This window comes from Pimephales promelas, chromosome 13, assembly GCF_988280905.1.
Source record: "Pimephales promelas chromosome 13, fPimPro1.hap1.1, whole genome shotgun sequence".
In the NCBI taxonomy this organism is placed as follows: Eukaryota; Metazoa; Chordata; class Actinopteri; order Cypriniformes; family Leuciscidae; genus Pimephales; species Pimephales promelas.
Genome location: NC_142781.1, coordinates 454,701 through 472,979, shown reverse-complemented (window position 1 = coordinate 472,979; position 18,279 = coordinate 454,701). Strand labels below are relative to the sequence as shown.

The following is an 18,279-nucleotide window of genomic DNA, read 5'->3' as shown; positions in this document are numbered from 1 at the left end:
ATTTATTTGTGGTGGCCTGCCACAATAACAATGCTGACACCACAAATTGATTTTCATTTTTTTTTACTAAGCCTGTATAAAGTCGTATTTGATAGCATAGCGGGTGGTGATGGTGCAGTGGATAAGACACATTCCTTTGGTGTGAGAGACCCGGGTTCGAATCCACTGTGAAACACCAATGTGTCCCTGAGCAAGACACTTAACCCCTAGTTGCTCCAGAGGTTAGCACGCTGTATAGCTGGTAGCCAATATCGATGTATGCCGCCTGAAGTTGGGGTCACTTGCTTTTAGTAAAAAATCAACAATAAAATCAGAAAATACAATAACAATAATAATAATATGTTTATAAAAATGCCATACAGCAAAGGCTTGGTCACCTTTAGTGATAAGACTAGACTTGGGAACCGCTAGTATTGCCCTGCCAGAGGATCTCAGGCATCGGTCCGGCTTGTAGGGAGTTATCAAATCATAGAGTAGGCAGGAGCCTGTCCATTCAGGGCTTTAAAAACGAGAAGTAAAATCTTAAAATTAATTCTAATACTCACAGGTAACATGGTGTGATGTGGTCAATCCTCTTAGTGCCAGTTAAAAGTCTGGCTGCAGCATTTTGACTGAGCTGTAATCTATGAATATTTCCCTTACTGATACTAGAGTACAGAACATTGCAGTAATCGAGTCTTGAGGAAATAAAAGCATGGATGACCTTCTCTAATGGCCCTTTCTGATAGGAAGCGATTTGCTCTGGCTTCGGGGCTCAGCACAAAACCGCCGAGTTCAACGCAAAAGTTCAACATTTTTAACTTTGACTGCGGCGTGTGCGTGAGGTCACTGAGCGGTGGCTCTGCTGTGCTTGCACTTTGCTGGACGCAACAACAAACCGCTGTTGCGCGGCCCAAGCCATTGAAAAGAGTGGGTTTCACAGCGCAGCAGTGCGGTCGTCGCAGTCTGTCTGTAAATATACATCTCATATACTAATTAAGTGCAAAATTAAATCTTTCTACGTCAAGAAAAGAGTAACTGGGTGTTTTTTATTTTTACATGCCAATTTTGAATATTTGCTGCATACACAAGAACTTGAAAATCTAACTGTAAATAAACAATCATTTTTGACTATTTCATTGGATAGAATTACTCATAAAATCTTAAATAACAACAAATATAACCCATGTAATCATCTTTGGAAAAAATCACTAATGGAGATTGAAGACAGTGTGATCTAAAAACAATCGGAGACAATCTGATCTGAGACAGTGCTAGTGTCATAAAATCTTAGAAATGCTATACATTATTTTTGGTCATCTCATCATGTGCTTTTCCATGTACTTTAATGTCTCATATAAGTGACATCTTACATACGTCTATTGTCTTGTAAGGTTTTTATACAATATACCAAGATTTTGGTTTCACTAATGATTGCCCAACTCATATAACTTTGATGTTACGTGTATCTACTAAGAATATTGTTTTGGATTTAATATGGTCATATATAGTAATTATAAGTTCCCAAATTATCTTAAATCATCATATTACACAATTTTAATAAGGATTTTGTGTCTTGTCTGACTGTTATATATATATATATTACTTACAAGTTTTAGATATAAACATTTAGTCAAATTTATCTATATTTTTTCCATATGGGTGTCACTGTTGTTTCTCTCAGGACGCTGTTTAATGTCACACAGAGACACTGAGGAGTTTAACTCATAAAGCCCAAATCCAGCATAGAGGGGTTCAGTGAATGTGGTGTAGAGTGTGTGTAAGTGTGTGTGTGTGTGTGTGTGTCAGAGACGCTGTAGAAGGACAGAGTGCCGGCCGACACGTCCACATACACTCCTATTCTCTTAGAGGATGAAGAGACATCAGGAATATCAGTGCTGATCATATTGTGACGGACATAGAATCTGTTATTACAGTAGATCAGACTCCAGGATTTATCATTGCATCCAAACACACAGTCTTCACTCCGTCCTTTCCTCCTGATTCCTTTATATGTCACTGATATAGCAGCACCAATCCCGCTCCATTCAGCCTCCCAGTAACAGCGTCCAGTCAGACTCTCTACACACACAACCTGACGATACTCATCAAATCTCTCTGGATGACGAGGATACGGCTGATGCTCTTTCACATGCGTCACTGTCCTGTTCTCATCAGACAGAATGAGTCGAGTGTGTGCTGTGTTTGGATCCAGTGTGAGATCACAGACATCTGAACACAAGAAGAGAGAAACATTTCACTAAATGACACAAATCAACAACAAATCACTGAATGAGTGTGTGTGTGTGTGTGTGTGTGTGTGTGTGTGTGTGTGTGTGTGTGTGTGTGTGTGTGTGTGTGTGTGTGTGTGTGTGTGTGTGTGTGTGTGTGTGTGTGTGTGTGTGTGAGTGAGTGAGTGAGTGAGTGAGTGAGTGTGATTGAGAGTGTGATTATTACAAATATGTGTATGTTAAGTAAAAGGGGACAGTGTGTGTGTGTGTGTGTGTGTGTGTGTGTGTTAACAATTTTTGTGTAAAAATGTATTATAATAGGCCTCTCTCTCTCTCTCTCCCGGTGCATGCTGGGAGTTTGGGGAATGTGAGCGTCCAACGGGTGAGAGGAGTGTTTCTGGGGGAATTTCCTGTATTTTCCTTTAGTTTCTTTTTGTAGTAATTTTTTTAGTTTCTTTTTAGTTAAGTAGTAGTTTTATTTAGAAGGAAAATAGTCGCCAGGTAAAAGTTTCCTTTTGCATCGTGGCGGAGGGCTGAGATGGAGGTTTCGTCCGTGTCGCTCCGCCATGGGGTCAGGTGTGTGCCTGATTCTAGTGCTTGTAGCGATTGGTGAACAAACGGGATTCGAAAACATTGTATGGATGAATAAGGCTGTGGTTGTTTTTCTAAAGGATCAAAGTTTCGTGAGTAAACTCATCGTGAGCGGCGTTTGGGTAAGTGGAGCTTTTGTTATTGTTTCGCCCTCGGTATCACAGTCGTCAAGAGTGAACATTTCATATCGCCCACCATTTATACCTAATGCATGCATGAAAATGAACTGCAGAGATTTGGGAAAATAGTAAGTGGAATGACACTAAATCCTCTCGGATGTACAAAGGAAGCTTTAAAACATGTGCTGTCTTTTAGGCGGCAGGTATTTATGGTTTTAGAATCTCCGACGTTAGAAATCTCGTTTCGGGTCAAACACGAGGACAAATCTTACATGATCTTTGCGAACACCAACCATTTGAAATGTTTCAAGTGTGGTAATGTCGGGCATAAACAAATAAGACACACTGAAGACGGTATCAGCAAAACAAATGAAAGTGAACAGGTGCTCGAGGGTGAAGTAGAAACTGCAGATGAAAGTGAACAAACGGAGACAGATAATAAACCCGACAAGGAACAGAATGAATCGAGTAGACATGAACAAGATGAACCAACTGAAGATGTAGGCCAAAAGCAATTAGGAGGGAAAAAATTTGGGGAAAAAAGGAAAAAATGCGATGGAGGGAAAAAGAGGATTTTTGAAGAGGCAGGGATAAGTGACGCAAAGAAAGCTAATCTTGAAAGTTCGGTTGATGTAAATGTCGTTGAGAATCGATTGGATGATAAAGGTCTAACTCTGTCTCAGCTCTCTGAGAACACTGATGTAGCTGAAAACTTGGTTGAGGATGATTGTCTTTCTGAAATGTCAGATTTTCCCTCTAATTATGATGAAGATCAGTTATACTGGAAAGGAAATGAATGATTTCCTTGACGAAACCTTTGGGAAAAAGGTAGAAGTAAAGGGATTTTTTCCTGAAGTGAAAAAGTTTTTGGCTTCAGTGATTAAGATTCAAAAGACTGTTGGTTACGAAGAGTTGAGCAGGAAAAAAAGATTCCGATTGAAAAAAATGGTAACGAATCTGAGAAAAGAAAAAGTTCTTGAAAACTCTTTATAGTTTATTTATGAAGGAAGCACAAATGGTGAATAATCTGTCTCTTTTTATCTTGATCTCTCTTTCCCTTTTTCTGTCCTCTTTTTTCATGGAGAGCCGTAGAATAGGATCTATTAATATCAATGGGGGAAGAGATGGCAAGAAAAGAGCATGTTTAAATGAATACATCCAAAATAAAAATATTATCTTACATTTCTACAAGAGACGCATAGTGACGTCAAAAATGAAGTGGAATGGGAAATGGAGTGGAGAAGGGATTTGTATATGAGTCACGGTACAAATGTTAGTGGAGGAGTTGCGATTTTATTTTCAAAGACAATTAATATAAGTAATGTGTCTGTTAATGAAATAGAAAGGCTGTTGAAGCAAGTGTAAATGCTTTTGTTTTTGTTTTCATTAACATTTATGCACCAAATACTGGAGCAGAGAGGATACAAATATTTAAAAAGTTGCATGAGTTTTTAAAGAAAAATTGTGATGAAAATGTATGGTTGGTGTTAGGGGGTGACTGGAACTGTACAGAAAAGTTTACCTTAGAAATAGTGAAGAACCTCATCCTTCTTCTGCTAAATTTCTACAAGAAGTCATTAGTAAATCTGATTTAGTTGATGTATGGAGACAGCAACACTCCACAGTAAAACAATATACGTGGGTAAAGGTTTCTCATGATCGTATAACTTCTGCCAGATTAGATCGATTTTATGTTAATAAGAGTAAAAGTAATAGAATTTTAAAATCAACAATTTGTCCAAATGGGTTCTCAGATCATCATTTATGTATAATTGAAATAAATGTTATAAAGTCACAAAGTCATAGCTATTATTGGCATTTCAATGTGAAATTGATACAAGATGTACTTTTTTGTGAAAAGTTTAATGTTTTTTGGATGGAGTGGAAAAAGCAAAAAAGCAATTATGATGATATTGTTCAGTGGTGGGATATAGGAAAATCACAGATTAGAATATTTTGTCAAAATTATACATATAACACATTTGTGCAGGATCAAAAAAACAGTGTTTGAACTGGAAAAAGAGATCAAACAGATTGAAAGTGAGTTAATTGTTGATGTTGCGATAGTTAGAAAGCTGGAAGAAACAAAAGAAGCTTTAGCAACATTATTCCATGAGAAAGCAAAAGGGGCTTTAATTAGAGATCACTTTGCAAGTTTAAGAGAAATGGATGCACCAAGTTCCTTTTTTCATCTAGAAAATAAAGAAAGAGGTAGAAAAATTATGATGCATTTGAAAGATGGAAATGTGGTTTCAGATCCAAAAGAAATGAGAAAAATTGCTCAAAGTTTTTATAAGGACTTATTCGGAGAAGGACTCTGTGATATTGGATGCATGGAAGAGTTGCATAAAGACTTATTAAAGCTTTGGGATGAGCGGAGTAAACAGCTGGACTCTGGACTACAGTTACAAGAGCTGTCGGAAGCTGTTATGAAACTTTCAACTGGAAAAACACCGGAGTTAGACGGACTTCCGGCTGAATTCTATAAACATTTCTGGAATCTACTGAAAGATGATTTTTATGAAGTTTTTAAAGGGTTAGTTCGCCCATTTAAGACATGAAGTTGTATGCAATCCTTACCAGCACTATAGTGCATACACACTGACCCACTCTGTTGTGACCCCCTGGTCAGAGTTCTGACCGCTGGAAGTTTTTCAATGAAGTACTCCCGGCTATTTTCCGGGGCCACAAAACTGTGCGTTTTTACGTGAAAAAATGATTTGCGTTTCAAAGCTTGATTAATTTACCACACAAAAAACACGGCGGTCAAAATTCATACCTCAGTTTTAATGCGGCACTATTTTCTATCCATTTCTATCAATCCGCGCTGCCACAACGTCAACAGTGCGCACGTTACAATCAGCTGTTCATGGTGTTTACACAATCGATTGACAACTAGGTAAAAAGTATTAAATTAACAATGTTGGGCAAGAGCATAAGCTGTTTTTTGAAAAGCTATCAGATGCCTTGTCACAGTGCCCACAGGATAATGTTGTGGTAGTTGGAGGTGATTTTAACTGTACTGTAAACCCTGATTTAGATAGGAATCATGCTGAGCCTCACTCAAGTTCTGCAAAAGCTTTAAAAAATGTTATTGGTTCTCATGATCTTGTTGATATATGGAGAGATAATTTCCCTGGGGTCAAGCAGTATACTTGGTTAAAAGTAAACTCAAATTCTTTGTCTGGAGCAAGATTTGACCGGTTTTACGTTGCCAGGAGTAACAGTGGTAGATTTTATAATAGCCTAATAGTACCATCTTTTCTATCTGATCACCATTATATCTCAGTCGCTGTCTCTGTCCTGTCTTCTAAAAATCACAAATCACACTGGCACTTTAACAACAGATTACTACAGGATCACTCTTTCATTCACTCTTTTGGCCTTTTTTGGCAATCTTGGAGAGAGGAGAGATGTAGTTTTCCTTTATTAAGTCAGTGGTGGGACATAGGCAAAGTGCATATTAAGTTGTTTTGCCAACAATACACTGCTCATAACACCAGAACTCTCAAAGAAAAAATGAGATCTCTTGAAGAGGACATTCTGAGACAAAGTAACCATGGTGACTCTGCTGATTCTATTGAGAGGAATAAGTTCCTTCTAAAGACTTTGTTGGAGGAGCAAGGAAGAGCAGCCCTCTTAAGGACCAGATATTCTCAATTAAATGAAATGGACACTCCCTCTGCATTCTTCTTTGGTCTGGAAAAAAACCAAGAGAACATAAGTACTTCCATAAACTGAATTTACCACAAGGAGGTGTGACAACTGACCAACAGGACATCCGCACTCATGCACTTTCCTTTTATGAGGACCTATACTCTGCTGAACCATGTGATAGATCAGCAGCAGAACAACTTTTATGTGATCTACCAGAGTTATCAGAGGAAGATCAACTTATCCATGAGAGCCCTATATCTTTTGCTGAACTTTCTCTTGCCGTCCAGGAGCTGAGCCCTGGGAAGTCGCCTGGTCTGGACGGTCTTTCATCTGAATTCTATCGTGGCTGCTGGAATTTGATTGGAGAGGACTTGTATGCAGTCTTCCTGGAAAGCTTTAATCGTGGGAAACTTCCATTAAGTTGTCGGAGGGCAATCATAACATTGATCCCAAAAAAAGGAGATCTTGGGTTCCTTAAAAACTGGAGACCAGTGTCACTGATCTGTGTTGATTTTAAAATGTTATCTAAAACACTAACTAATAGGCTTAAAAAATATATGTCTGAGGTAATCCATGAAGATCAGTCATTTTCTGTCCCTAAACGCACAATTTTTGATAATCTTTTTCTCGTAAGAGATATTATTTCAGTTGCACAAAGGCACAAACTGGACATTGGATTCCTCTCCTTGGATCAGGAAAAAGCTTTCGACAGGGTGGACCATCATTATTTGTTCAAGACCCTTGAAGCTTTTGGTTTTGATGCAAATTTTATTTCTCTTGTCAAGCTTCTGTACAGTGACATTTATAGTATGTTGCGTATTAATGGGTCTTTAACTAGACCTTTCTCTGTGACTAGGGGAATAAGACAAGGATGCCCTCTGTCTGGTCTTCTGTACTCTATTTCCATTGAACCTCTGCTAGTTATGCTGAGGAAGCAGCTGTGTGGTATCGGTGTCCCAGGTTTCCCAGAAGAGGCCCCAGTGAAACTTACAGCTTACGCGGACGATGTTACAGTAATAATCAAGAGCACTAATGATGTTACTAATCTTATTTCTTGTTTGAATAAGTTCCAGAAAGCTACATCTGCTCGTATTAATTGGGATAAATGTACATCCTTCTTGTTGGGAGACTGGGTGGATATAGGACCACCTCAATTGCCACAACAGTGCAAACGGGTTCAAGATGGATTTAAAGTACTTGGTGTTTTTTTTTTGGGATGGCCCAATATACTGAAAAGAATTGGGAGGGATTAGCAAATCGGGTGATCGGCAGATTGCAGAAGTGGCGTTGGCTTCTACCACAGCTTTCTTTCAGGGGGAGGTGCTTGATTATCAATAATCTGGCTGCCTCAATGCTGTGGCACAGAGTAACTGTTTTAAATCCTCCTAAAGAGTTGCTTATTACCATTCAAAAAGCTTTTGTGGATTTTTTTTGGAACGGTTATCATTGGCTTATTCCTGGTATACTTTATCTTCCGGTGGCTGAGGGAGGTCAAGGACTAATAGACATAGAGTCAAAAATACTAGCAATGAGATTACAAACATTACAGAGGCTTTTGTATTGTTCTACTCCTTTACAATGGGTTACATTTGGGCTATCTATACTATCAGATTTAGGTGGGATAGTCCTAGACAAACAGTTGTTCTTAATGGAAAAGCCTTTTGAGGAAAAAGCACATGTTTTCTTCCCTAATTTTTACATGTCAGTAATTAAATCATGGAAGTATTTCAAGAACAGAAGAGGTGCATTATGGGATTTCAGAGCCCTTGTTTTTTAATCCTCTTATAAAGATACCATCTAATGTGTCTTGTTTAGTTCCACTTTTTTTAAATGCTGGAATTAGTAAAGTTATGGATTTAATTGATTTGACACAATGTCAGTGGCGAACTGTTTTGTCACTTGCTGCACAGGTTAAATTAAAATCTCTAAGAACTGTGGATAGGATAATTAAGTGTATTAGAGATGCTTTGCCCCCTACATTAATGTCCTGTGTAAACTCAACCCTGGTAGATGGTTTTACACCTCAGAACTTCCCTGAGCTGAAGGTGACCCCCAAAGATGGAGGAGTTGGGGGTAATTTAAACCAGACTACATTGTTGAAGGGGTATGGGGATTCTTTTTTTCATAATGTGGCAAAGAAAAATCTTTATTATATTTGTGTTAAATCTGTGCATGTTGGACATTTGCAAGGAAAAACAGATACCAAATGGAGGGATAAGATCTCTATTTGTGACAAAGTACATCCATCATGGAGAGTATTGTATAAACCTCCTATCTCCAAGAGATGCGGAGATCTTCAGTGGAGAGTACTCCATTGTGTTATAGCCTTAAATAGTTTGGTATCAAAGTTCAATAAGATTGGTCTGTCATGTCCCTTCTGTAATGCTCATGATACTGTCTTTCATATGTTTTTTGAATGTCCAAGACTTGGTCCTTTATTTGCAGTACTCGAAAAATTGATTACAAAATTAGGGTTTTTATATAATAAAACCTTGTTTATATTAGGGTATCAATATAGAAAGTCATGGCAACAACAATGTGTTCTTGCCAATTTTTTAATTGGCCAAGCTAAGTTAGCCATTTTGAAATCCCACCAGTGTAAAAATACAGGAAAAGAAGTTGATATGAAAGCTATGTTTAGGTCTTTAATAGAATCTCGTGTGACCATTGAGTATACATATTATAAATACACTGACAATGTTGCTATGTTTGAATGGAGATGGGGTGTGAGAGAGGCTTTGGTGAATGTGAGTGAGTATGGAAGTTTAGTTTTTAATTGGTAAAATGGCTGTTGTTTTATAATGTAATTTGCGTAAAAAAAAAGTTTTTCTTAAAACCCTAAATTGTTTTAAATAAAAGGAGTTTAAAAGTCAAAAGTCTCTCTCTCTCTCTCTCTCTCTCTCTCTCTCTCTCTCTCTCTCTCTCTTTGAGCGTATGTTGCGAGTGAGTGGGGGGAGCTAGCGCGCGTGGGTGAAAGAGAACGCTGTTGAATGAGTGAGTTTTTCTACCTTTTTCTATCTTTTGCGGTTTATTTGTGTGAATCATTTTATTGCCAAGAATATTGTTGAGCAAGAGACGCTGGCCGTTATGGCAGCGTCTCAAAGTTTGGATGACTTAACATGGCATTAAAGTCATCCCCGCGGAACGTTGTTCTGTTGAGGATTGCACCGTTGCAGTCGCTGAAGTTGTTGGCTACTCTAGTATTTTGTCTGCAGCCAGAATGAACAGTGCCGTCGTGATTTTTTTGAATAGTGTAGAGAAAGTCAATGACGTTGTAGTAAAAGGGATTGTCATCAACAGTGTGTTTACCCCGGTAATGCCTTTGGTTCAGCCGGCTAGAAGGATTACGCTTTCAAATGTACCGCCATTTATCAGAGATGACGTGATCGAAAGGGAATTAATGAGACATGGTAAAATTGTGTCTAAAATCAGGAAGATTGCGTTAGGCTGTAAATCACCTCAGCTGAAACATGTGGTTTCATTTAGAAGACAGACGCACATGATTCTAAAAAATGAAAATGAAGAGCTAAGTTTAGCCATGAAATTTAAGGTGGATAACTATGATTATGTGATTTATGCAACTTCAGAAAATATGAAGTGCTTTGGGTGTGGACAGGAGGGACATATAATTCGTGCTTGTCCTGAGAAGGGTGACTCAGTAGTATCTCTGAATGAGAACAGGAATAAGGAGCAGACAAATGTAGGTAGAAGTGAAGTGCAGAGACAGCCAGAACCCGGCGAAGGATCAAGGGTTAGCACGGAAAGGGGTGAAGGAAATAATAATGGAGGAATTGGCAAGGAAAACTTGGAAGATGTTGTGAGTGATGGTGGAGAAATAAGTACTTTAAAAGAGTGTGAAGTAACTGAGTCTAACTTAGTTGCAATAGAAGGAGCAGAAGACATGGAATTGATAAAGGATGAAAGTGTTTTTAAAACACCTGCAATAAAACGGAAATTAAAGAAAAAAGGCAATGGGAAGAGAGTTAGGAAAGATACGGGAGATGAATTATCAGGAAAAGATGTTGAAAATTCTGGGATTCAGATGGAGTCAGATACGAGCAATAATGACGAGGCTCAGTCCGCCTCAGAAAGTGGAGGTGATTCTTCAGGGTCTGCGAATTCAGTCTATCAAAAAAGATCTGCTAGAAGTGACTATACACTTGAGAAAATTAGAAAATTCTTACAAACAACTAAAGGAATGAAAGGAGTGAGAGTGGAAGATTATTTCCCAGATCGAGAACTGTTCATTTATTCAGCTAAAATGTCAATGAAAGAGAAGGGTGCAAGTACCTTTACTGATCAAGAAATCTACAGATTGAAAAAAATTGTGCAAAAATTGAAAATGAATATACTGAACGATGAATTTGAAACAGAATGATTTTTTTTATTTTTCTTGTGTTCTTTTTTTGGTTGTTTTGCCCTTTTTTGGTTTTTATTCATTCATCTACAGTATGAGTACGCTAAGACTGGGCACTCTCAATATAAATGGTGCACGAGAAAGTGGGAAGAGAACAATGCTGTATGAACTAATAAGACAAAAGAAATATGATGTGATGATGGTTCAGGAAACCCATAGTGATGTTAAGAATGAGAGAGAGTGGAAAATGGAATGGGATGGCGAAGTTATTTTAAGCCATAAAAATTCATCTAGTGGTGGGGTAGCTGTTCTTTTTCAAAAACACATAAAACCTATATCATATGAGGTTGAACACATTGTAGAAGGGCAACTATTGAAAGTCAGAGTAAAATTTGAAAAGTTTGTTTTAGTTTTTGTAAACATTTATGCTCCTGTTCATGGTCCTGAGAGGGTTTATTTTATACAAAAATTGAGTGATGCTCTATCTAGTTTTGAACAAGAAGAGTATATGTTTATGGGAGGAGATTTTAATTGTACAGAAAATCATAAAGTAGATAGGAACCATAAAGAGCCTCATATGGCATCTCAGAATGAAATATTGAAACTCGTTGCGGAACATGATCTCTATGATATTTGGAGAATCTTGCACAAGAATGAAAGACAATATACATGGGCACAGGCAAGAGAGAATTTAATGTCTTTGGCTAGACTGGATCGATTCTATTGTTTTAGACATCATTTTAATGTTATAAAGAAATGTATGATTTTACCTGTAAGCTTTTCTGATCACTGTTTAGTAGAATGCAATATTTATATAGCAAATATAAAACCCAAGAGTGCTTATTGGCACTTTAACATCTTATTGTTACAAGATAATGCTTTTATTGAGACGTTTATATATTTTTGGAAACAGTTTGGGTTGAAGAAGCATGAATTCAAATCTTTAAAACAGTGGTGGGATTATGGTAAAGTGGAAATACAGCAGCTGTGCCGGCAGTACACACTCAATGTTTCCAGGGAAATTTCCCGGTCAATGAGAAACCTAGAGATTGAAATTGTGGGCCTGCAAAACTCAGCAGCATCCACAGGAAATCAAGGGCATAGCGAGCTCCTCAAATCCAAAAGAAAGATGTTAGATGAGCTATTAGGTGTTAGAGCACAGGGTGCGTTGGTCCGCTCTCGATTTCAGAGCATTGAAATGATGGATGGCCCGACTAAGTTCTTCTTTGGTCTAGAAAAAAAGAATGGTCAAAGTCGATATATTCACTCGCTATATTCAACAACTGGAACAGACATAACAGAGCCTAAGGAAATTAGAAGAAGGGCGGTGTCTTTTTATTCAGAGTTGTACAGGAGTGAGAGCCCAGAAGTGGACGAGCTAGCCAATTCTTTTCATTCTGGGTTGCCGAAAGTGCCAGATGAAGTTAATGAGGAACTTCAGAAGCCCATTTCCACAGGAGAATTGCAGATTGCACTGCAGAGCATGGAATGTGGCAGGGCACCTGGAATAGATGGTCTCCCCATCGACTTTTATAAGAAGTTTTGGTCAGTAATAGGAGATGATTTGCTTGCAGTACTCAATGAGAGTCTGGCTGATGGCTTGCTACCGTTGAGCTGCAGAAGGGCAGTCATAACTCTGCTGCCAAAGAAGGGAGATCTAAAGGAAATAAAAAATTGGCGACCCGTTTCACTTCTGTGCACTGATTTAAAAATGTTATCTAAAGTTTTGGCAATAAGACTGAGGGAGGTAGTTGGAAGGGTCATTCATCATGATCAAACATACTGTGTACCTAATAGGTCTATTTTTGATAACATATTTTTAATTCGAGATATTTTGGAAGTCTCTAGGTTATCGAGTTTAAATACTGGTCTTATTTCAATAGATCAGGAAAAGGCGTTTGATCGGGTTGAGCACGGCTATCTCTGGCGTACACTGGAGGAGTTTGGGTTCAGCTCAGGTTTTATTGCTATGATCAGGGTTTTGTACCAGGACATTGAGAGTGTGCTGAAAATAAATGGGAGTTTGTGTGCACCTTTTAAAGTCAAAAGAGGGATCAGGCAGGGATGTGCATTATCAGGAATGTTGTATGCCTTGGCTATTGAACCTCTGCTGGTAAAAATTAGAAACAGTATTGAAGGATGGTCTATACCACATTCAGGTGAAAAAGTAAAAGTATCCGCTTATGCTGATGATATTATTGTTATGATTAAAGATCAAAATGACATAATGGTGTTAAAGAAAATTATTGATGAATTTGGCATTAATTCGTCAGCCAAAGTAAATTGGTCTAAAAGTGAGGCATTGGTGTGTGGTGAATGGGATGGTGGGCCTCCTAAATTACCAGGAGGCTTGTCCTGGAAAAGTGATGGCATAAGATATCTGGGTGTTTATCTTGGGAATGAATCTGTATTACAAAAAAATTGGGATGGTATTTTAGAAAAAGTAAAAGGAAAATTTGAAAAATGGAAGTGGCTTTTGCCGAAGATGTCATTTAGGGGGAGAGTTATAGTTATTAATAATTTGGTTGCATCAATGTTATGGCACCGTTTGACTTGTATTGATCCTCCTGTTGGGCTTTTGGCAAAATTACAAGCCATCATAGTGGACTTTTTCTGGAATGGTTTTCACTGGATAGCCCAGAGTGTACTTTTTCTGCCCACGGAGAAGGGTGGACAAGAACTCATACATCTGGCCAGCAGAAGAGCAGCTTTTCGACTGTTGTTTATACAGAGATACTTGACGGGACCAGTGGAGTTGGTCTGGAGGAAAGTAGCGGATATTATCTTCAATCAAGCAAGTGGATTAAACTTGAACTCAGGACTATTTTTAACAGACTTCAGCAAACTACAGTTTAACATGTCGAATCATTTCTACAAAGGACTTTTCAATGTCTGGCAACTTTTTAGAAAACAGAGGCAACACACAACATCTCTGTACTGGCTGCTCGAGGAACCTCTTGTTCATGGAGCGAGGTTGGATGTGGCTTGTGAAGTCACACCAGGATTATCTCATATATTGTGCTCATCCAAAACATTAAAATTAAGCAACTTAATGGACATTGGTGGTCCTGAACTGAGTAATTCTCAAGCTGTGGCCTCTTATTTGAGAGTTCATTCTGTACGACAGGTTGGAAAATTTTTAGATTTATTATTACAAAGGTTTACAGTAGAAGAAAAAACATTATTGAAAGATTACTATAACGGTAGAGTGGCTTCTATTTTTTCAGATCCATTTCCAATCATTTTAATTACTCCTGATTTAAAAGGCTTAAATGGTTTCTTGTTAGATTTGGAAAGTCTGGAGAATTTGAACTTTCAAGAGGTTCGAAGTAAAGTGTTATATAAATGCTGTGTAAAGGTGCTAAATAAAACAAGTCTTAAGGAACGAAAGGATACAGTGTGGAGAGAAAAACTGGGGTTGGAAGATGATGTAAAACCTGTATGGAGAATACTGTATAAATCACCGTTAGAAAAATCCACAGGTGATCTTCAATGGAAAATATTGCACGGCACAGTTGCTGTAAATGCTTTTGTGAATACTATTAATTCTAATGTATCTGATGAATGCCCTTTCTGTAAAATAAGGGAAACGATTTTTCACTGCTTTTTAGAATGTTCAAGGTTGAAGAATTTGTTTAGTATACTTAAATTAATGTTTTTAAATTTTGGTGAAAAATTCTCCACTCAAAGCTTTATTCTCGGCCCACGCTATAGAGCGGCACAAAGAAGTAAATGTCAACTGCTAAATTTCTTGATTGGACAAGCTAAAAGAGCTATTTATATCTCAAGGAAAAAGAGGTCAGAAGGTATAGTAGGGCAAAAAGTTGAGATGGTTTTTAAAAATTTGGTGAAAAGTCGGGTTCTGATTGACTTTAAGTTTTATAAGTTGGTTAATGATTATGAAGTTTTTTTGCAAAGGTGGGGATATAATGAAGCTATTTGCACAGTTGTGGAAGGAATGGTGGTTTTTGCTTTAGCATTGGAATAAGTATTTTGGAGTGGATTTGGAGTGATTTATGACAGAAATGTAATTATTGATATTAATATAAAAGCTATGATATGAAGTTCTGAGGATCAAATAAAGTTGTTGTGAAAAACTCAAAAAAACTCTCTCTCTCTCTCTCTCTCTCTCTCTCTCTCTCTCGGGCTTCCGGTTTTCGGTTTCCGTTGGTGTGAGTGAGTGAATGATTGAGTGAGTGGTTGTGCATGGGGAGCTAGCTTTTTGATGTTTTTTTGGCATGCTGCTATGGTGATTTTTCTTCTCATTTCCTCACGTGCATGGTCAAGGTAAGACATCGTTTATTTTTTTGCATCGGGCGGAAAACAGACGGAATAATAATTGTTTAAACTTTCGCGGGTATGGCGTCCGCTGTGACGCCGCCGCTGTCCATTGGACACGGGGTTCGGTTCGTTACTGATCCCGGTGTTACGATGGAGGAGGCTCTGATCGCAGTTGGTGAACAGGTAGGGTTTGATAATATTTCTCATGCGTCTAGAATGAATAAAGCGGCAGTAGTTTTTTTGAAAGTCGAACGCTTGGTACATGATTTGGTTGAAAATGGAGTGTTTATCAATGATTTGTTTGTTCAAGTTTCGCCGTTATCAGTGCCGTCTACAAGAGTAGTTGTCTCAGGTGTACCGCCTTTCATTCCAAATGAGCTGATTGAACAAGAATTGCGTAGGTTTGGAAAGTTTGCGAGTGGTTTTAAGACCGTAACGCTCGGATGCAAGGATCCGCGTTTAAAACATGTTATCTCACTTCGTAGACAAGTGTTTATGTTCCTAGACTCTCCAACACAGTCTTTGGATGTATCCTTTAAGATAAAGCATGGAGGAGGATATTACACTGTGTATGCTAATTCAGGGAGTATGAAATGTTTTGAATGCGGGGATGTGGGGCACAAGCGTCTTGATTGCCCGCACAGAGAACAAGCTGAACGTGCAGAGAACCACATTGTACAAACACAGGAAGCTGATGGGCAAGGTGGCGCAACTTCTAGTAGTATGTCTACTGTTCAGGGAGAAAGAATGCATAGTGTAGAGAATACTGGGACAAATCAAGATGGTAAGGTGGATGATAGTTCCTCAGAGCCATCAACTTCTGCTGAGAGCGCTGTGGCACCTCCAAAAGAGGTGAAAATTACAGGGGAACAAATCAGTGAAGTTGAAGCTACGGAGAAAAATGTACCTACTGACCAGAATGCTTTTGTTGCATCCGTGGAGAATGAAGTGACTACTTTGTTGAATGTTGGAAGTCAGGTGGAAAGTGATGCTGAAGAGATGGAACAGGATGAGTCAGATGGTGAAGGTTTTGATGGGTCAAATAGAGTGAAAGATTTGTATTCTCTGGAGGAAATTAATAATTTCCTGGATGAAACGTTTGGTCAGTCAGTTAAGGTCGATGATTACTTTGCTGACACAGATAAATTTATTAGGTCGGTGGCATTACTACAAAAGATGGTTAGTTTGGACTTGTTGGATGAACGGAAGCGGTATCGTTTGAGGAAACATGTCACGGCACTTAAAAAGGTTTCCAAGCCAAATAAAACAGGAAAAGGACGGAGAGCTTTAGTAAGAAAATAGATGATGTCAGCTTTGATCATGATGCATCTTTTGCCTATTTTTTTTCTCTGTCTGTCCCTTCTTTTCTTTTTTTCTATGGGGAGTTTAAGAGTGGGCTCTTTAAACATGAATGGTGGGCGGGATAGACAGAAGAGAGAAATGGTTAAGGAGGTGGGAAAAATAAATAGACTAGATGTATTTTTTTTACAAGAAACACATAGCATAACACAAGATGAAGTTGAATGGGGTCTATCTTGGGGTGGTCAAGTTTTTTTAAATCATGGGAGTAATTTGAGTGGAGGGGTAGCAATACTTTTTTCCAGTAATTCAAAAATTAATGTTTTTGAGTTCCTGTGACTTAGTTAAAGGTCGAGCTCAAATGGTCAAAGCTAATATAGAGGGTTTAGTCTATTGTTTTATTAACATTTATGCCCCTAATATTGGGTCTGAAAGAATAGAGTTTTTCAATAATGTAAAAAAAGCTCTTGAGTTAAATGATTTTGACTATCTTATTCTAGGTGGGGACTGGAATTGCACTGTTGATTTTAACAATGATAGACTTAGTGAGGAGCCACATTTGCAATCTAGTAGAAATTTAAAAAGTTTACTGGTCCAGTTAGATCTTATAGATGCATGGAGAATTAAATTTCCAAATGAAAGACAATATACTTGGGTCAAAATTTTAGATGGAAGAGTGAGTGCAGCAAGACTAGATAGATTTTACTTGTCACACGGACTTAGATCAAAGTTAATTGAAAGTGTAATTAGACCAGTTGGATTTTCTGATCATCATCTTATTACTGTGACTATTTCTTTGATGCAAAATATTACTAGATCTCAATGGCACTTCAACAATAAATTGCTCCAAGATGTAACATTCTGTGAGAATTTTAAAATTCTATGGCAGAAGTGGAAAGAAAAAAGGAGTCTTTTTGAGTCTTTAAATAAGTGGTGGGAAGTTGGAAAGGCTCAAATCAGAATTTTTTGTCAACAATATACTTCTTTTTCTTCTACTATGTTAAAACAGGCTATAAATGAAGTTGAGGAGGCCATAAAACAGATTGAAAATGGCCTTTTAAATGGTGGGGATGCGGAAAGCAATGACACTTTGAAAATAAAGAGAGTGGAGCTGAGTTCTTTGCTACAAGAAAAAGTAAAAGGGGCCCTTGTGAGGTCAAGATATATTCAATTAAAGGATATGGATGCCTCAAGTACGTTTTTTTTCAATTTGGAAAAAACTGATGTGAAAAATCAGCGCATGGCATGTCTGAGATGTCCGGATGGGCATGTAACAACTGATGGAGGAGAAATGAGAAGATGCGCCGCGCTTTTTTATACAGAGTTGTATGGCAAAGAGCAATGTGATGAAGAATGTGTCCAAGAACTTTTAGAAGGTCTGCCTAAACTCAGTGGATTTGAACAAACAGAACTGGATAAAGAACTAAGCCTGGAGGAACTCACTATAGCTGTTAATCAGCTGACTTCGGGGCGCTCACCCGGAATAGATGGACTCAGTATTGACTTTTTTAAACATTTTTGGGGGACTATAGGATCCGATGTTCATGAAGTCCTGATGAGCTCTTTTGAACAATGTTTACTTCCAACCTCTTGCAGAAGAGCTGTATTAACTTTACTTCCAAAAAAAGGAGATTTATCACATCTTAAGAACTGGAGGCCTGTTGCGCTTTTATGTACCGAGTATAAAGTGCTTTCTAGAGCTCTGTCCAATAGGTTGAAGCCTTATATCGGCTTGCTTGTGCACATGGATCAGACCTATTGTATT

The 18,279-nt window shown here is 38.1% G+C and overlaps 1 protein-coding gene across 1 annotated transcript; it reads right to left on the bottom strand.

Annotated features, from left to right (window-relative positions):
- Nucleotides 1-1,002: 1,002 nt before the first annotated feature.
- Nucleotides 1,003-15,230, bottom strand: LOC120492714 (stonustoxin subunit beta). Its single transcript, XM_089118259.1, is given in 3 exon segments — nt 1,003-1,781; nt 1,784-2,211; nt 15,209-15,230. Coding segments are annotated over 3 exon segments (609 nt in total). The 3' UTR covers nt 1,003-1,622.
- Nucleotides 15,231-18,279: the final 3,049 nt, after the last annotated feature.